The sequence below is a fragment of the Bombina bombina genome, chromosome 2 (assembly GCF_027579735.1).
Source record: "Bombina bombina isolate aBomBom1 chromosome 2, aBomBom1.pri, whole genome shotgun sequence".
Classification (NCBI taxonomy): domain Eukaryota; kingdom Metazoa; phylum Chordata; class Amphibia; order Anura; family Bombinatoridae; genus Bombina; species Bombina bombina.
In genome coordinates, this window is record NC_069500.1 from 498,115,949 (window position 1) to 498,135,522 (window position 19,574).

General features: G+C 38.9%; 1 protein-coding gene across 1 annotated transcript in view; it reads left to right on the plus strand.

The window, feature by feature from the left end:
- The window catches only part of LOC128649140 (telomerase protein component 1), a 207,021-nt gene that overhangs the window by 4,025 nt on the left and 183,422 nt on the right, over positions 1-19,574 (plus strand). Inside the window, exons 2-5 of the mRNA XM_053702232.1 lie at positions 7,988-8,081; positions 11,546-12,335; positions 12,423-12,551; positions 12,795-12,929. Of these exons, the coding sequence (XP_053558207.1) occupies positions 11,568-12,335; positions 12,423-12,551; positions 12,795-12,929 (1,032 nt within the window). The 5' untranslated portion in view covers positions 7,988-8,081; positions 11,546-11,567. The remainder of the gene's footprint in view (positions 1-7,987; positions 8,082-11,545; positions 12,336-12,422; positions 12,552-12,794; positions 12,930-19,574) is intronic.

The following is a 19,574-nucleotide window of genomic DNA, read 5'->3' on the forward strand; positions in this document are numbered from 1 at the left end:
GTTTCATGAGCCTAACTAATATTCTCATGTTTTGCTTATTACACCTAGCATTAGTCTAATATTACTTGTTATCTTAGTATGTTTAACTATGTTTTGCGGCTCTCTCTATCTGAGTACAAAGGTTTAGTTAAATTTGTTTATATTCATCTCTATGCATAGCTATTTTGTCCTAACTAAACTAACTCCCTAGTGACACACTGCTAACTGATTATCGCTTGAATAATTTGTAGTACTAGGGGAGATTCCTTAATACCGTTAGATCTAGCACTTTGACGTGCATATAACATCAGTAATTAACATAATTGGTAATTGAGAGAAGCCTGCTTCAACTAACAGGGCTGATGCATTTCCCAGAGATGCATTTCCCAGAGATGCACTAATTTAGATAATGTTTGCTTTGTGGTAAATCTGTAGACATATGCTAGTGGGCCGTACCTTACTCCATTACGAGGTATCTAGAAAGAATGGTATACAGGGAGTGCAGAATTATTAGGCAAGTTGTATTTTTGAGGATTAATTTTATTATTGAACAACAACCATGTTCACAATGAACCCAAAAAACTCATTAATATCAAAGCTGAATAGTTTTGGAAGTAGTTTTTAGTTTGTTTTTAGTTATAGCTATTTTAGGGGGATATCTGTGTGTGCAGGTGACTATTACTGTGCATAATTATTAGGCAACTTAACAAAAAACAAATATATACCCATTTCAATTATTTATTTTTACCAGTGAAACCAATATAACATCTCAACATTCACAAATATACATTTCTGACATTCAAAAACAAAACAAAAACAAATCAGTGACCAATATAGCCACCTTTCTTTGCAAGGACACTCAAAAGCCTGCCATCCATGGATTCTGTCAGTGTTTTGATCTGTTCACCATCAACATTGCGTGCAGCAGCAACCACAGCCTCCCAGACACTGTTCAGAGAGGTGTACTGTTTTCCCTCCTTGTAAATCTCACATTTGATGATGGACCACAGGTTCTCAATGGGGTTCAGATCAGGTGAACAAGGAGGCCATGTCATTAGATTTTCTTCTTTTATACCCTTTCTTGCCAGCCACGCTGTGGAGTACTTGGACGCGTGTGATGGAGCATTGTCCTGCATGAAAATCATGTTTTTCTTGAAGGATGCAGACTTCTTCCTGTACCACTGCTTGAAGAAGGTGTCTTCCAGAAACTGGCAGTAGGACTGGGAGTTGAGCTTGACTCCATCCTCAACCCGAAAAGGCCCCACAAGCTCATCTTTGATGATACCAGCCCAAACCAGTACTCCACCTCCACCTTGCTGGCGTCTGAGTCGGACTGGAGCTCTCTGCCCTTTACCAATCCAGCCATGGGCCCATCCATCTGGCCCATCAAGACTCACTCTCATTTCATCAGTCCATAAAAGCTTAGAAAAATCAGTCTTGAGATATTTCTTGGCCCAGTCTTGACGTTTCAGCTTGTGTGTCTTGTTCAGTGGTGGTCGTCTTTCAGCCTTTCTTACCTTGGCCATGTCTCTGAGTATTGCACACCTTGTGCTTTTGGGCACTCCAGTGATGTTGCAGCTCTGAAATATGGCCAAACTGGTGGCAAGTGGCATCTTGGCAGCTACACGCTTGACTTTTCTCAGTTCATGGGCAGTTATTTTGCGCCTTGGTTTTTCCACACGCTTCTTGCGACCCTGTTGACTATTTTGAATGAAACGCTTGATTGTTCGATGATCACGCTTCAGAAGCTTTGCAATTTTAAAAGTGCTGCATCCCTCTGCAAGATATCTCACTATTTTTGACTTTCTGAGCCTGTCAAGTCCTTCTTTTGACCCATTTTGCCAAAGGAAAGGAAGTTGCCTAATAATTATGCACACCTGATATAGGGTGTTGATGTCATTAGACCACACCCCTTCTCATTACAGAGATGCACATCACCTAATATGCTTAATTGGTAGTAGGCTTTCGAGCCTATACAGCTTGGAGTAAGACAACATGCATAAAGAGGATGATGTGGTCAAAATACTCATTTGCCTAATAATTCTGCACTCCCTGTATATGTTTAAGCTGTATCTAAGTGTTAATAGTTATACGCCTCCAAATGTGTAGATGCTTCAACAGTGTTACTTGTATGCTGAGTGTATATATGTACAATTTTTGCAATGTCTATGACAGCTCTGTGCTCCCATACAAACCAGCACAATATCAGACAAAGATATAATGGCTTGTTAGCGGCTTATCAGAGAGGGGTGGGCTATTGGACCTCTATCATACTAAGGGGTCGCTAACTATGAGGGTCAAGGATTACTAGAGGCTTTGGTTAAATGAATTGCTATATAGTTGTCTCCCAAGCCCCCATAAAATAAAACAGCAGGCTATATAGTGCAGTAACTAGTTCCCTATGCTTGAACCGAATATTTACATGCTCAACAGGACTGAGCCACAAGTGTATCAAGTCTACATGGGGAGAGCTTTAGCCTCATTCCTAAAGCCAATGGGGGTTCTCTGTCTCCCTGTGCCAGCAGGGGAGATGGAGGATACTTAACCCTAAATCCCTGTTCCCATATATATTTAATAATTCATATTGTATTTGTGTGTAAAGAGATGGGTTAGCTATTAATTCTTGGACACCCCTCATTCCTACTTTACCTAAGGTACTGCCTCTTTAGGGTCAGACTTCAGGTTCCTCTCTTGATCTAGCTTTATAGCCATAGATGCATTGTATATTTCGGCAATGCTGCTAATTCATCTAAAAAAGTCCGTAAGATGAAAGTCCATTAAAAAGCTTTTAGTCAAACAGCTTCCAATTCAGAGGTGATTCTAAAAATAAAAGAGACAAAGGGGCCTATCTATCAAGCTCTGAAAGGAGCTTGACGGCCCGTGTTTCTGGCGAGTCTTCAGACTCGCCAGAAACAAAAGTTATGGAGCAGCGGTCACAACGACTGCTGCTCCATAACCCTGTCCGCCTGCTCTGAGCAGGCGGACAGGAATCGCAACAATTCAACCCGATCGAGTACAATCGGGTTGATTGACACCCCCATTGGCCGCAAGTCTGCAGGGGGCGGCGTTGCACCAGCTGGTGCAATGTTAAATGCGGAGAGCGTATTGCTCTCCGCATTCAGCGATGTCTTGCAGACCTGATCCGCAGTGTCGGATCAGGTCCGCAAGACATTTCTTAAATAGGCCTCAAAAGGAGGTCTCGTTACAGGTGGTAAAAGTATTGTCAAAATGGTGTATTAAGGTACTTACACCAGACAGGTATCGATCTCAGCTCCTGACAATCTCCACAATGGACAGTGGCAGATGTTTGGCAGATGTAGGCAAGTTTTTAAACCTCCTGTTCCGGTATTCCGTTTTAAGTCTTTTTTAACAACTTTGAGGCATTTTTTTGCCCTCCTTTCTCAAGCTCATTATTCTGTTGTTCAGTCACCCTTAAATAGAGTTGTTACGTCACACCTTTTTTAGAATTAATTGACTAATTAGTCTGTGTGCAGCCAGGTATTTCAGGCAGTATGCTAGGAGCTTACATATTTAATTATACATATATCGATATATAAAGATTGTTCAAACATATATAAAACAATTCATAATATCCATGTTTAATATAATACACTTAAATAGTTAGCTACTGTTTTCATTTAAGTTTATTGTATTAAACATGGATATTAAAGGGACACTGAACCCAAATGTTTTCTTTCATGATTCGGATAGAGCATGCAATTTTAAGCAACTTTCTAATTTACTCCTATTATCAATTTTTCTTTGTTCTCTTGCTATCTTGAAAAAGAAGGCATCTAAGCTAAGGAGCCAGACAATTTTCGGTTAAGAGCCGTGGACAGCACTTGTTTATTGGTGGGTAAATGTATCCACCAATCAGCAAGAACAACCCAGGTTGTTTACCAAAAATGGTCCGGCATCTAAACTTACATTCTTGCTTTTCAAATAAAGAATTAAGAATTGTTTTATATAAGTATGAACATTCTTTTATAGCGATATATGTATAATTAAATAATAATAATCAGCTTGAGAAAGGAGGGCTACCTCTGAAATGCGTTGCTCATTTTACCTGTCACAAACTTTGTCCAGAGAGAGCACCTGTAACTGCAGGTGTAGGAGGGGGAGCCGTGGCTGTTTGTAAGAAAGCGAAAAATATTGCTGCTTGCAGGACGCTGATAAGCCGGTGAGAAAGACCCCAAGAAATTGCCTCAAAGTTGTTAAAAAAGACTTAAAACGGAATACCGAAACAGGAAGTTTTAAAACCTGCCTACATCTGCCAAACATCTGCCACAGTCCGTGACATTGTGGAGATTGTCAGGAGCTGAAATCTGAGGCCTATTTAACAAGGGTCTCTCGGACCTGATCCGACAGTGCAGATCAGGTCCGACAGACCTCGCTGAATGCGGAGAGCAATACACTCTCCGTATTCAGCATTGCACCAGCAGCTCTTGTCAACTGCTGGTGCAACGCCGCCCCCTGCAGATTTCTGGCCAATTGGCCACCAGCAGGGGGTGTCAATCAACCTGATCGTACTCAATTGGGTTGATTTGTGGCGATTCCTGTCCGCCTGCTCAGAGGCGGACAGGGTTATGGAGCAGCGGTCTTTAGACCGCTGCTTCATAACTGCTGTTTCTGGCGAGCCTGAAGACTCGCCAGAAACACGGGGCATCAAGCGCCATACGGAGCTTGATAGATAGGCCCCATTGTATTTCTTTATATGTGGTACATTTGTGATTTTGTTTATTTTATAACTAGGAAGTTTTTTATTTACAATATTCTTTTTGTACTATACTGTTTTGTACTATACTGTTTTGTACTATACTGTTTTGTACTATACTGTTTTGCTTATATTATGTATTATTAAATGTATAACTACAGTATATGCTTATAATTTTTAATCCATGGATTGTTACTAGGATACTACACTTGATATTCAGTAGACTTTGGTCAGTACTTTGATTGCTACTTGGATTTAGTTAACTAGCAGATATTGGTTAGCAGGTTTTAAATAGGAAAATTTCACTGATCCCTATTTTTTTTTTTTACCAGCGCTTCCTTTTGTTGTTGTAATAGTTGTCTTTATCTTTTGATTTTTTTCTCTGAATAATATCCCATATTTTTTGCGCTAAGAATCAGTTCCTATTTTAACTATATACGCATATTAACACATAAATATATTTGTATATATTCATATATTTTAAAAATACTGCACATCGCTGCGCTACTTAACCCCTTCGCTGCGCGAGGTTCTGATGCCGTTCATTCCGTGGCGTTCGGAGCCCTGACTCTCTAACATGCTGCACTTCAAAGGAGCTCTTTTATATCTATCCATAATTGGCCACAGGAAAACAGATAACAGAAACAGCCCTTAAGAGGACAATTTGCTTAATTAAATGTATTTATTTTTCTGAGTGTTTTGCAATGAAGTAATTCATTTTTGGTGCATGTAAAAAAAAATCAAAATGAATGTCCCTTTTTATGAAAGTACATTGTACTCACCATGTTCACGATAAAATATTATAGCAAAATTGTCACTTAGTTCCTGTTTGTGTGTGTTTGTCTAAGAGTGACAGTTTATCCTGTGTGTGTGAGTGTGAGCAAGAGTATGAGTGTGAGCAAGAGTGTGTTTGTGAGCAAGTGTAGGTTTGTTCCTATTTGTGTCTGTGTGTGTGTATAAGCAAGAGAGTGAGTTTGTTCCTATGTATGTGTGTGAGCAAGAGAATGAGTTTGTGCATACCTCCCAACGTTTCAAAATTAAAAAAGGGACAACACCCCCCCCCCCCCCCCCTGCCCGCAGCAAAAATTTGAAATGTGGTGAGCAGGAGAGGGGACGGGGCTTAAAAAAAAAATCATAAAACCAAAGGAATATAAATGAAATTCTAAATAAAGTGATATATTTTAATACTCTTAGGCAGCAAATCAAACACAAGCTCAAACCACTGGTATAGCTATGTGAGCTCTGTATTTAATTAAACACTAGCATACACTTACACACACACACACTACATAGTATACACTTACACATGCAGATACACACACACACTACATAGTATACACTTACAGATGCAGATACATACACACTACATTGCATACACTTACACATGCAGACACACACACACTACATAGCATACACTTACACATGCTGATACACACACACTACATAGCATATACTTACACTTGCAGATACACACACACTACATTGCATACACTTACACATGCAGACACACACTACATATCATACACTTATACAGGCAGATACACACACAATACATAGCATACACTTACACTTGCAGATACACACACACTACATTGCATACACTTACACATGCAGACACACACTACTTATCATACACTTATACATACAGACACACACACACACACACACACACACACTACATAGCATACACTTATACATGCAGATACACACACTACATAGCTTACACCTATACATGCAGATACACACACTACATAGTATACATTTACACATGCAGATACACACACACACACACTACATAGTATACACTTATACATGCATATACACACACTTCATAGCTTTCATTTATACATGCAGACACACACACTACATAGCATACACTTATACATGCAGATACACACACACACACTACATAGATTACACTTATACATGCAGATACACACAATCACACTTATACATACAGATACACACACACTACACAGCTTACACTTATACATGCAGATACACACACACACACTACATAGCATACACTTATACATGCAGATACACACACTCACACTTATACATGCAGATACACACACACTACATAATATATGGTTATCTGTAACTCATTCTATGGGGTCCTGGGGTTGGCAAGCACATTAGCTGGCAGTTTGAGGCTGCCACTGTTCGTTACCCTGGTGTTAGCACTGCTCATTGTATAAAACTGAAGACATGCTAGTATTATCAGCAGGGTTTGGAGGTCATCATTACCTGAGGTCAGAGGGTATACAGCCTTCCTACTCCTGCTTAACCCACACACCATTACTTTTCCACAAGGAATCTAACAGTATATAACCATGGTAGAGAAAAGCCAGCTGCAGTATGTGCCCAACAGAATTAAACAATTTTTTAAATGCATGGGGCAATGCGGGACAGATGGCTAGCAACCCGGGACAGATCCCTAAAATCGGGACTGTCCCGCGAAAATCGGGACAGTTGGGGGGTATGAATGTGTGTGTGTAAATAAAATGTTTTCTCATCATATTGGAGCCCCAAAAATTTATTTTGATATGGCTCAATATTAGAATCATATTTATCAAGACCTGCCTTATATCCAAGTCAGACATCCCAAACTGCAAAAAATAATTTCAGGGAGATAGCTTCTCCCGCTACTGCACCAACACCCCCCTTTCCCAGTTATATATTGGACACCTTGAAACCCTAAATAAGGTAGAGACTTATCATTAAAGTAGCTTCCCACTAAATAAACCTATTCTCCAGTGATAGTACGCTTGTTGAATGCTCAAATATTTTAGAATACGAAGTTTATTTACGTGCAGTAAATAAGGTAGTATTTGTGTTTTTATTTTATTAAAATCAGTGGGGGCTTTTTGGTTACTGTTGCATGCTTTGAGGGTTCTATAACGTCCCAGCAACTAAAGGCATTCCTTAAAGAAACACTTTTCCGGATTTGGGCCACATTGGATCATAATACTTGGAGTTTCAGGGAGATTGCATTCCATTTGCTGGCATCAGGGAGACTCTCTGAACTTCAGGGAGACTTGGGATGTCTGCCAAGTATAAGCACTCACATAAATCACTCTTTACACAAATGAGCTACCATAATGTTTAAAACTATGTGCAGCTCATACTAGCAACAAGCAACTGTGTCTGCTTCACAATTGTCACTGATATTATTATGCTTAGGGCATTTTTTTTGTTCCCCTCCCTGGCTAGAGTATCAGGTTTAATGTTTGGCCAATAGCAGTGTGTGTTTGTTAAGCAGTAACTATGCAATGTGTTTCCTGATCCCAGGATAGCTGCTGCTGTCAGAAGCAGGAACCAGGAAGTAAAGGAGTTTACAGGTTACAAGAGACCGGAGAGCCCATTAGGATTACCTCTATGAAAGGTGTGTAGCAGAAACAGTGTGTATGCTTGTGTAATTGTGCCTTGTTGTTTTATAATATAAGTTATTGTATCAGTTTTTTTTGCAGACTTGTATTTGTTGAGATTAGATTATTAGGCTCTACAGAGATGCAGAATATTTCACTGATGTTAAGACCCACACATTATTGTGCTGTTAACCCTTTCTTCAGCTAGATTTAAAATAACTAAATATAATGGGGCATATAGTTGTGGCTTTCTGTTTGTCAATGCTGGTGCTTAGATATTAAAGGGATACTAAACCGAATTTTTTTTCTTTCATGATTCAGATAGAGCATGAGATTTTAAGCATCTTTCTAATTTACTCCTATTATCATTTTTTCTTTGTTCTCATGCTATCTTGATTTGAAAAAGCAGTACTGTAGGCTTTAGAGCCAGACCATTTTTTGTTCAGCACATGGGTAGCACTTGCTGATTTGTGGCTAAATGTAGCAAACCAATCAGCAGCTCTACCAAGGTGCTAAACTAAAAAAATGGGCCGGCTCCTAACCTTTTATTACTGCTTTTTCAAATCAAGATAACATGAGAACAAAGAAAAATTAATAATAAGAGTAAATTAGAAAGTTGCTTAAAATTGCATGCTCTATCTGAATCATGAAAGAAAAAACGTGGGGTTAGTATCCCTTTAACAAACAATATGAGCAAACTTACTTGCAGAGTTTGATACATTTTCTACAGCGCTTTAGAAAAGAACATTAAACGCTAGAGATAGGAAACTCAAACATTTTCTTTTGTGATTCAGTCAGAGCATAACATTATTTAAAACGTTTCCAGTTTACTTCTTTTATCATATGTACTTTGTTCCCTTTGTATTCTTTGTTGAAGAATGACCCAGAGAGGTGTCTGGAGCACTACAGGAAATATTGCTGCCATCTAGTGTTCTTGCAAATGGATAACATTCTTGCAAAGCTGCTGCCGTATAGTTCTCCAGGAACATTCACTCTCTTGAGCTTACTTCCCTGCTTTTCGACAAACAATACAAAAAGAATGAAGAAATTTTATGATAGAAAAAAATTAGAAAACTGTTTACAATTGCATGCGCTATCTGAATTATAAAAGAAACAGTTTGTGTTTCATGCCCTTTTTAAGTTAATATAAAGATGCATTTTTGTAAAAAAATATTAGATGTTTAATTACTGAAGAAATAAGTTAAAGGGATACTAAATCCAATTTTTTTCTTTCATGATTCAGAACATGCAATTTAAAAAATATATATTTTTTACTCCTATTATCAAATTTTCTTCGTTCTTTTGGTATCTTTATTTGAAAGAATGTAAGCTTAGGAGCCAGCCCATTTTTGGTTCAGTCCTTGCGTCTAAATGTAGCCACCAATAAGCAAGCGCTACCGTGGGTGCTGTACTAAAAATGGGCCGTTTACTTAGCTTTAGATTCCTGCTTTTAAATTAATAAATAAAGTTGCTTAAAATTGCATGCTCTATCTGAATGATGAAAGAAAACATTTGGGTTTAGTGTCCCTTCAACAGTTTTATCCTCATAAAATAATGGGCACATCCATTTTGAAACCTGTTTCCTGTATATTACCTCTTTCGTAAAGGCCATTTCGGGAGAGATATAAATGAGTTACTAAAGCGAGCAAGCAATGGTTGTGTTGAAAATAGCAGTGTTAGGCTTGTGAAGTCTAGAGTCTGCATTTAAAATTCTATAATAAATTGGAAAAGCCACAATTTTTAGAGTTAAATTACAGGAACAGAGGACAACGTAAATAATAAGTATATTACAAAGTTCTTCTCTAATTGTTTAAATAGACAATAAAGTCAAAATTAAATTTAGGTAGAATATGCACGGTTTTAAACAACTTTCTAATGTACTTCTATTATCAATTTTACTTTGTTCCCTTTGCATCCTTTGTTAAAAAGTATACCTAAGTAGGGTCAGGAGCAGCAATGCTCTACTAGGAGCTAGCTGCTTATTGCTGACTACACACATTGTTATTGGCTCACTATATGTGTTCAGCTAGCTCCCAGTAGTTCATTGCTGTTCCTGACCCTACCAAAGTTTACTCTTCAACAAAGTATTCCAAGAGAAACAAAGCCAATTTGCTAATAGAATTAAATGATGAATAAAGTAAATACATTATATGCAGATGTATGCCAGAGCATCTTGTATTGATTTTAGCCCAGAGTCATTCCTATCATACCAGTCCAATTTGAAAACAGAAGTTAATTGGAACTTTTTTGTATGTGTAATTCTACACATTTAATGCAATATAAAAAAACATAATAGAAATACATTTTAACTTTTTAAAATTATAATTATAACACATTTCTGGCCTCTTCATACACATTATATGTACATGTTTCCATTTTTTTTTAGTCCTGGAGTCATTCTTAGTATACCAGTCCAAGTTGCAATGATACAGTTCAATTTTCATAGATCTCCATATAAAAAGTTACCATGAACAGTCTGATTAGCCCTCTCCTGACATAAACTACAAAAGAAAAACATTCCTAGATATATTACAAAACAGATATACTTCAGGGCTATGTATTCACACAAATACACATCGGCTCTGTTTAAGCATTAAGGGGAAGTGATTACGTGCACAGGTCTCAAGCCTTTTACCAGTAGATGTTGCTGTGATTTTCTGGGCGCTTGTGCTTATAGTTGCTTATGCTAAACTTATTTTACTATGCAGCATTATGAGCTCAGTGTGAAGCCTCATGTCCCCTTTATGTGCGCAGCAGGCACTAATTTGAAACAATAATTTTTAGGTCTTAAAGCCCTAAAGGGACTTAAAGGACCAGTCAACACATTAGATTTGCATAATCAACAAATGCAAGATAACAAGACAATGCAATAGCACTTAGTCTGAACTTCAAATGAGTAGTAGATTTCTATATAGCAAATTTCAAAGTTATGTATATTTCCACTCCCCTTGTACCATGTGATAGCAATCAGCCAATCACAAATGCATATACGTATAGTCTGTGAATTCTTGCACATGCTCAGTAGGATCTGGTCACTCAAAAATTGTAAATATAAATGACTGTGCACATTTTTGGAAGTAAATTGGAAAGTTGTTTAAAATTACATGCTGTATCTGAATCATGAAAAATTAATTTAACCTGAGTGTCCCTTTAAGAGTCAAACGTATAAACTTGTATGGTTTAGATAGCGCAATCTCTTCACTCAGGATTTTTAGAACAGGAACATTTGTTTAAAAAAACAAACACACAAAAAAAAAACACATCTCTTATGGCACACATGATCCTATTTACAACACTAGCATTTTTATATTGTCTTCATGGATGTGAATCATTCTTCATTGACCATAAGGTTATTTACATTATAGGCTATGTAAATATTTTGTCATGCACTACGTCTCCAGTTCTAACCCTTTGTTGGGCTGAGCAGTGTTTATCTTTCTACCTTTTCTCTGTTATAAGTATGTCATTTTTTTTTTCTCAGTACAGAAAATTCATATTTGAGAATGCCATCTGACATTTACTCAAAACGACAATCTGGTCTTTCTTTGGAAAATAATTGTCTTTGTGGCAGTAAGGACCTATCACAGCCTCGATGGCGACTTGCAATAACCTTACCTGGCTCTGACTGGTTGAATAATACTTTGAGTTCTCCTATTGAATCCCACTGGTCTCGTAGCACATCACTTGGAACTTCCAGCAACAAAACACCACCTAGCCTTGCAATGTCCTCTTCTTCCCTACTGAATTCAAATCTTTCTTTGACCTCTAATCGTCTTTTGACCTCTGAATTATCTGAGACAACTCAACCTGCTTTAAACCGTAATCTTTCTTGCTTAGTTTCATCCTCTAGATTAACTTCCTCAGTACTGACTTCTGAAACCATGAACCATTCCCTCAAAACCCAGAATTTAAACATTTCTAGTGCTGCTCACGCTACTGATGTTCCTCTGCTACCTTCACTTATAGCAACCTCTAATTCCTCAGCGACAGCTGACCATCCTTTAATTCCTGAGTCTGAAATTATGGTTCCCTTAAATGTCACAGCACCCTCTAATCCTGATACATCCACAGCCTCAAGATTCTTAGATACAAGCGTTAAATACAGCAAGTCTGATGTAACCGTACATGTAGATTCCATATTAGAGGGTACCAAGGAACTACCAAGATATTGTAGGGCAGAAGAACACGTGCCTTCAGAGGACAGCATTACATCACATACTGTATGTAATAAGGAGGCAACGAACAGTGGAGTGGTAACTACATTTCCAAAGGTATGAAATAAAAATTGTTTTTAGTCCTAGTAATGTGGAGGACACCTTCTATGACTTTGTTGATTTACTTATTTTTTGTTTTTCTAGGTGATCTTGCCAACTTACCCACCATTTGACCAAACCATAGTAGCTGTAAAGGACCAGCCACAGTCTGAAGAGCAACAATCTGATGCACTGAGTAAACAGGAGGCTGTAATAAAGCTCCACCGAAAGAAGGTCAGACAATTCAACATAATGGCAATTTTCATTTATTTATATATGCACACTTTATTCAGATATTATATTAATGACATATTCTCAGGACTTTCACAATCTTTTTAATGTTCCAGCAGTTTTTATGTACTGTATACTTTGTGATATATTGAGGAATTTGCATGTGAGACTTTCTAGTTGATTAGATTAATTTATGAGCCTAATGAACAGATGACAAATATTCTTAAATATGTAAAACACCCACAGATGGCTCTGATATCTGCTGTTTGCTGTTCTCTGGTCAATGGACCCAAATTTTCAGACCCCTCAGACCTGACCCGTTCTGTGCTCAAGAGCTTTTGTGAAGAGATGGCAGAATTGGAACCAGAATTTGTATTAAAGGTGAGGAATATGTGAATAATTACAAGCAGAATTACCAACAAATTGCTTCCAATGTTGTGTACTAGAGGAGGAAGTGTTTGTGTGTGTATATGTATGTATGTGTATAATTTAGCAGATGGAGAGCACTCTCACTTCAAAAAAGACCAGTGAGTGCAACCCATTGTTTATGATATATATATATATATATATATATATATATGATACCAAGAGAATGAAGCAAATTAGATAATATAAGTAAATACATAAGGCTAACAAGAACATATGTAATACATAAGGCTAACAAGAACATATGTAATACATAACAGAAGGCTAACAAAAACATATGTAATACATAAGGCTATCAAGAACATTGGCAATACATAAGGCTAACAAGAACATTGGCAATACATAAGGCTAACAAGAACATACAGTGGATATAAAAAGTCTACACACCCGGGGGGGCGGAGCCTGGCCGTGCTGGTGAATGGCCGCTGCAGATTGAAGCTCTGTGCTAGTGCAAGACTACACTGATCAGAACACAAGATGATGGTCATCTCTTTTGCACCCAACTGAGGCATAAAGGTCCCTGCGTTACTGGGATCAGCTATACTCCCGGTCGAATAAATAGGGCGTTGTGACTGCTGCACTGCTCCGTGAGAATCACGGTCGCCATCTTGGCTGAAAACAGACCGCTCCTACTAACACCCCAGGTAATCCAAGCCCTGCTCTCACAAATATGCACCGTAAGGGATAAACGAGGTGTGCTACCTGCTGTAAATAACACCCCTAAAGTGTACGATGATTGCTATAATGTACTAAGCTACTAATTGTGTCGCACACAAATAATAGGCTCAAAATTTGGGAAATAAATTTGGGAAAAATATAACACGCAGCAGCGATCCTGCCTTATACATAAAGTGCAGACAGAGCTCATTGTTCACGAGGGGTCATAACTATAAAGGCACTACCATGCTATGACACAATGGTCTATTCACATATACCATGGCATGTTAGAGGTGTAGCTGATCTCTATGATAACAACAGATATACCAGTGAATATATTAGTTATAGAAAGTAAGAAATCATAATTACCATGTCCAGAAGGTCTGCTAGACCTGATAAGACACAGAAAGCTCAAACAACCGGCACTAAACCTGTCAGTAGTTTTTTTCAAGGATCCACATCTCCTCAGATGGCATTAACACAGTCTCAAACTACAAAGACCCTTACAGAGGAGCCACTTATAGCCACCACTATGTCAGAAGAGTGAGTCAGGGAACTCAGAGACAATATAGCAAATTTACCTACAAAGGCTGACTTTGACGCTCTCAAAACACTAATTACATCTGAATTAGTTAACATGAAAAAAGATATCAAGGATCTGGGACACCGCATGGAATATGTTGAAGATTCACAGGACTCTCTCAGCACTATGTATGATAACCTATCCACATATGCTAATGTCACTAGCTCACAAATTGAGGTCTTACAAGAAAAGGTGGAGGATCTGGATAATAGGGGGAGGCGGAACAATGTTAGAATCAGAGGCATTCTGAGTCTATCACATTCAGCGATTTACCACAGTACCTACAGGGCCTTTTCAAATTTATACTTCAAAACCCACAGGCTCCGGATATGGAGATGGAAAGAGCTCATAGAGCCCTCAGACCTCCGCCCCCCTCAGGTTCTCCACCTAGAGATGTTATCTTGAAATTCTTACGCTTCACCGATAAAGAGAAGATTTGGCAACAAGCCAGGAAATCTCAAAGTATTATGTACTTAGATCACTCACTTCAAGTGTACCTCGACTTAAGCCCGGTAACTGTTCAGAAACGTAAAGATGTGCGTTTCATCACCAAGGTATTACAAGAACGTTCCATTAAATATCAATGGGGTTACCCATTCAGTTTGCACATCTCACACGAGGGTCAATCTTACATATACAGAACCTCTGAAGATTTGGAGATGATCTCAAAGGCACTGAACGTTAAATTTCAAGTTTCTCAACTTTCGGATGTCTCCATTAAAGGCTGCACCCCAGAGGATCTAGCTCCAAGCAAGTCCAAGACCACAGTCTGGACAAAAGTCTCCTACAAAAAAACCAACGCCAAGTCATCCAAGTCCAAAGTGGAACTAAACACTGACTCTGTGACATGAACTTTCAGTTATCTACCGGACCGGTGAGAACTTTCCAGTCATTAATGTATTAATGCCCACAGGTTTTACTTGTATCACAATCTTTATTTTGCAGGAATATGTTTACATATGGACTGTGCGTATAACAACAGACTTTATTGGGTAACTCAGGTATAGGTTGGATAGAGCCATAACACATGGGGATAGCGAGATTGTCATTGTGTATATTGCAGAGAAGCCCCTGGGTATTATACTCACATCTAGTTAAGATGGATCCTTACAACGTAGGGACGTTAAAGATTGACTTTCACTTGTACATTTAAATACAAGTAACCGCTATGTAGTTAGCACTGAGCATTCCCTCTCTTTGTTTTTGTCATGATCAATGACATGTTCATTGTTTTCACTTGTTTTTATTGTTGTAATTGTTATTGTTATACATTTTTTGTTTTCTGCACGTACGATTGCTTGAAATGTTTTGCATCTTTCCCGCAGTGTCACGCCAGAGTATATGTTCACATGATGTTTATTCTTATTTGTGTAGATTGGTACATGGGCCTGTCAATCCTCCCACGTGCCTCCTTCCCTCACGCTAGATCTAACATACAAATCTTTACATTATTGAGAGATGTTCACACCTTTCTCCACTCCAATGCCGCAGACAAATGGTAATTTGCATTTAATCACAGCTAACGCTAAGGGGTTAAATTGTCCGCATAAGCGCAACATAGCTATCCGTGACATCTTACGTCGCAAGGGGGAGGTGATCTTCCTACAGGAGACACATTTTGTGTCCTGTAAGGAACCAAAAACCTTTACATTTAAAATCGGAGACACATACTATGCTTCCAATACAAAGAAAACCAATGGTGTAGCCATCCTATTTAAGAGAGGCACCTCCTTTACTCTCTTCAACAAGTACAGAGATAAAACAGGTAGATATCTCATTTTGGTAGGCAAATTGGTTAATACAGTTGTTACTCTGATTAATGTCTACGCCCCAAATTCAAAACAGGATGTATTTTTTAGACAACTTACGAATGTAGTTCTGGAAGTCGCTAAAGGAGTCTTTATTATGGGAGGAGACTTTAACTTAACCTTAAACCCAGGTTTAGATAATTCTAATAATCTGTCCTCTGCCCCTCACAAAATTATTAATTCGGTGAAACAGAACTTAAAAGACTTTACGTTACATGATGCCTGGAGGATTATACATCAAGACTCTAGAGACTATACTTTTTACTCCAACCCTCATCGCAGGCACTCTAGAATAGATTATATAATGACGGATGTTACTAACCTTACCAGAGTCACCAAAATAGAAATAGCTCCTAATGCATGGTTTGACCATGCGATGGTCAGCTGCTCATTAGATTGGCCACATACCTCCACCCGCCAACAAATATGGCGAATGGATGATTCCCTTTTATCCAACCCGATTTCATTAACCCGGATAGAGAAGGCGATAGAGGAATACTTTCTTATCAATTGTAACTCAGACACACATAGTAACATAACCTGGGAGGCGCACAAGACAGTCATTAGGGGAGAGATGATTAGTATAAAGGCACACCGCGATAGACAGGACAAGAAGCTGATGGGTGATGCTCTTGCTGACCTTAGCAATCTCGAAACACAACTTAAGACAGACCCAACAAATTTAGGTATCTCACAGAAAGTTACTGACTGTAAACTACGCATCAAAGACATGCTCCATGTGGAGTGCAAGAGACATGCTCTTAAATTACAGCAAGTTCATTTTGAAAATGACAATAAAAGCAGTTCTCTTTTTGCACGGAAATTACGAAGGCAATCTAATAAAATATATGTCCTTAGTATTCAGTCTAGTGGAGGGGAACAGGTACATACGTCACAGCAAATTGCAAATGCCTTTAGGGAGTATTATAAAAAGTTATATAACTTGACACCGACACCCCGTAGCCCCACAGAGGAGACGTGGTCTAAATCTTCCCTAATACAAAGTTATCTAGATGGCATTACCCTTCCGCAACTTAACCCTGAACAACAGGCATCTCTGAACAAGCCCTTTGTCAAAGTTATAAAATACCTACCCAATGGCAAGGCCCCAGGACCTGACGGGTATCCGAACAGTTACTATAAGACATATAAAGCGGTACTCGTCCCGCACTTAGTGAAACTCTTTAACGAGAAATCAGACAATAACCCTTTCTCATCTACGGCCCTAGAAGCCCACATAGTAGTTCTTCCAAAAGCTGGGAAAACCCCGGATTGTGTCGAAAACTTTAGACCCATTTTGCTCCTTAATTTGGACCTCAAAATACATGCAAAGCTTCTGGTGAACAGACTGTCCCCCATTTTACCAAATATCATAAGTAACAACGAGATGGGTTTCATTCACTCAAGAGAGGCACGGGACAACATCGTCCGGGCCTCTCATATTTTGAACTATATTGCCCAAAGCAATAACCCTTCAGTGATGGTGTCAACAGACGCGGAGAAAGCATTCGACCGCGTCTGTTGGCATTTCATGAGAGCTACCCTGGAGAGGTTCGGGATGGGATCACAGTTCATTTCTAAAATTATGGCCCTATACAGCTCGCCAGTCGCTAAAATTAGAGTTAATGGATTATTGTCTGCCCCATTTCAGATATCCAATGGCACGAGGCAGGGTTGCCCCTTATCCCCACTCCTCTTTGCTTGCGTGATAGAGACCTTAGCTACCACTATTAGAGCAAACAAGGAAATCCCTGGGATTCAAATAAATAACACTACACATAAACTACTATTATACGCGGATGACGTTTTGTTTTCTAGCAGACCCGGTATCATCTGTCCCCCGGGAATTAAAGGAGTTTGATGCATTCTTTCAGGTTTCGAACTTCAATAAGGCTAAGTCAGAGATGCTAACAGTGCACTGCGATACTCATTACCTCTCACAATTACAGCACATATGCCCCTTCCGCTTATGTACAAAAAAATTAAAATACTTAGGGGTCTATATAGCACCCTCCACTCAGGAGATGTTCAAAGCCAACTACGAAACTATGCATAGAACCATTATAGCCGATCTCTCTTCTTGGAGATCTAGGAGTGTATCATGGCTCGGCCGGATACATTCCATTAAAATGAACATACTCCCCAGGATCCTATACCTGCTGCAAACACTATCCATTCCCTTGACTAGGGGCTTCATGCAGACTTTACAGAATAAGATCTTTGAGTTTATATGGGACAGAAAGAAAGCGAGAATTAACAAAACGCTAATGTGTTTGCCTGTTGCTGATGGAGGACTAGGGGTCCCTAATTTAATTAAGTATAGACAGGCAGTCTTTTTACAGAGACTGGTGGACTGGTTTAGGTGCTACGAGGGAAGGCATGGGTGCCTTTGGAACATGACATCGCCGGAAAATCCCATTTAGGTACGGTGTGTTGGCAAATAAAGCCGCATCTTTCCACAGAGTTTAGACAGAATGATATACTAATGGAAACTTTGACAGTATGGAGAGGGGTTTTGAGAGAATTCACAAATTTTACCTCACAGTTCTCCCCGCTCACCCCAATTGCCAAAAATGCTGCACTCCCTATAGGCCTCCTACAAAAAATTAAACACCTATATACCCCACTACGGACCCTAATGATAATGCACATTGGCAATGAAACGAAACTTTATACTCGGGGGGAGTTGGTGGAAGAGGGCCGAACCTTTTTCAATAACTGGTTCATTTTGCAACAATGTCACTCGTACATATTTAAGCACCCTGACAGACGTAATCTGCTCTGACCCCTTACTCCCTTTGAATCCATGTGTAAATCCGACGCTATTCCCAGAAAAACATTATCCCTAATATATGCGTTGCTGCAAAAAAAACCCCATAGGCTACACCCCGTACTACATAGATAAGTGGAACGAAGACCTAGACAATGACCTCTCAGTAATAGACATATCTAAGATGTTTAACAACGTGACCAAGGTCTCCATATCTAGCAAACTCATAGAGTTACATTTTAAAATAATCCAAAGATGGTATCTCACCCCTGTTAGGATTAACAAATTATTCCCCTCCGTGTCTCATAGGTGCTGGAGGTGCGGAAACGAACGAGGGTCTATGATACACATTTGGTGGTCTTGTCCGTTGATATTTCCGGCCTGGTCTTCCATAATTAACGCAACAAATTCTATGCTAGAACTCAACCTACCCTTAGACCCTCGTATATGGCTACTCAATATTATATCTAACAAACTTCCAACACATAAGAAAAAAATGCTCTTTATAGCTAGTAACAGCATGAAAATACTGATTGTCACAAATTGGAAATCTCAAAGTGTTCCGAATATGGGTACTTGGTGTTCCCAATTTCATTTCATTTCATACTGTCACTTGAGGAATATGCATACTTAAAAAATGGTAGAGGGGACACTTTCATACAGATGAAGATTATGTGGGATACATACATTGCAAATATTTAGCTATCATGTGGGAGGACTGATTGACTGAAGGGGGGGTATGATCCGTATGACTTAGATGTTGATACCCTGGAGCTAAGCGT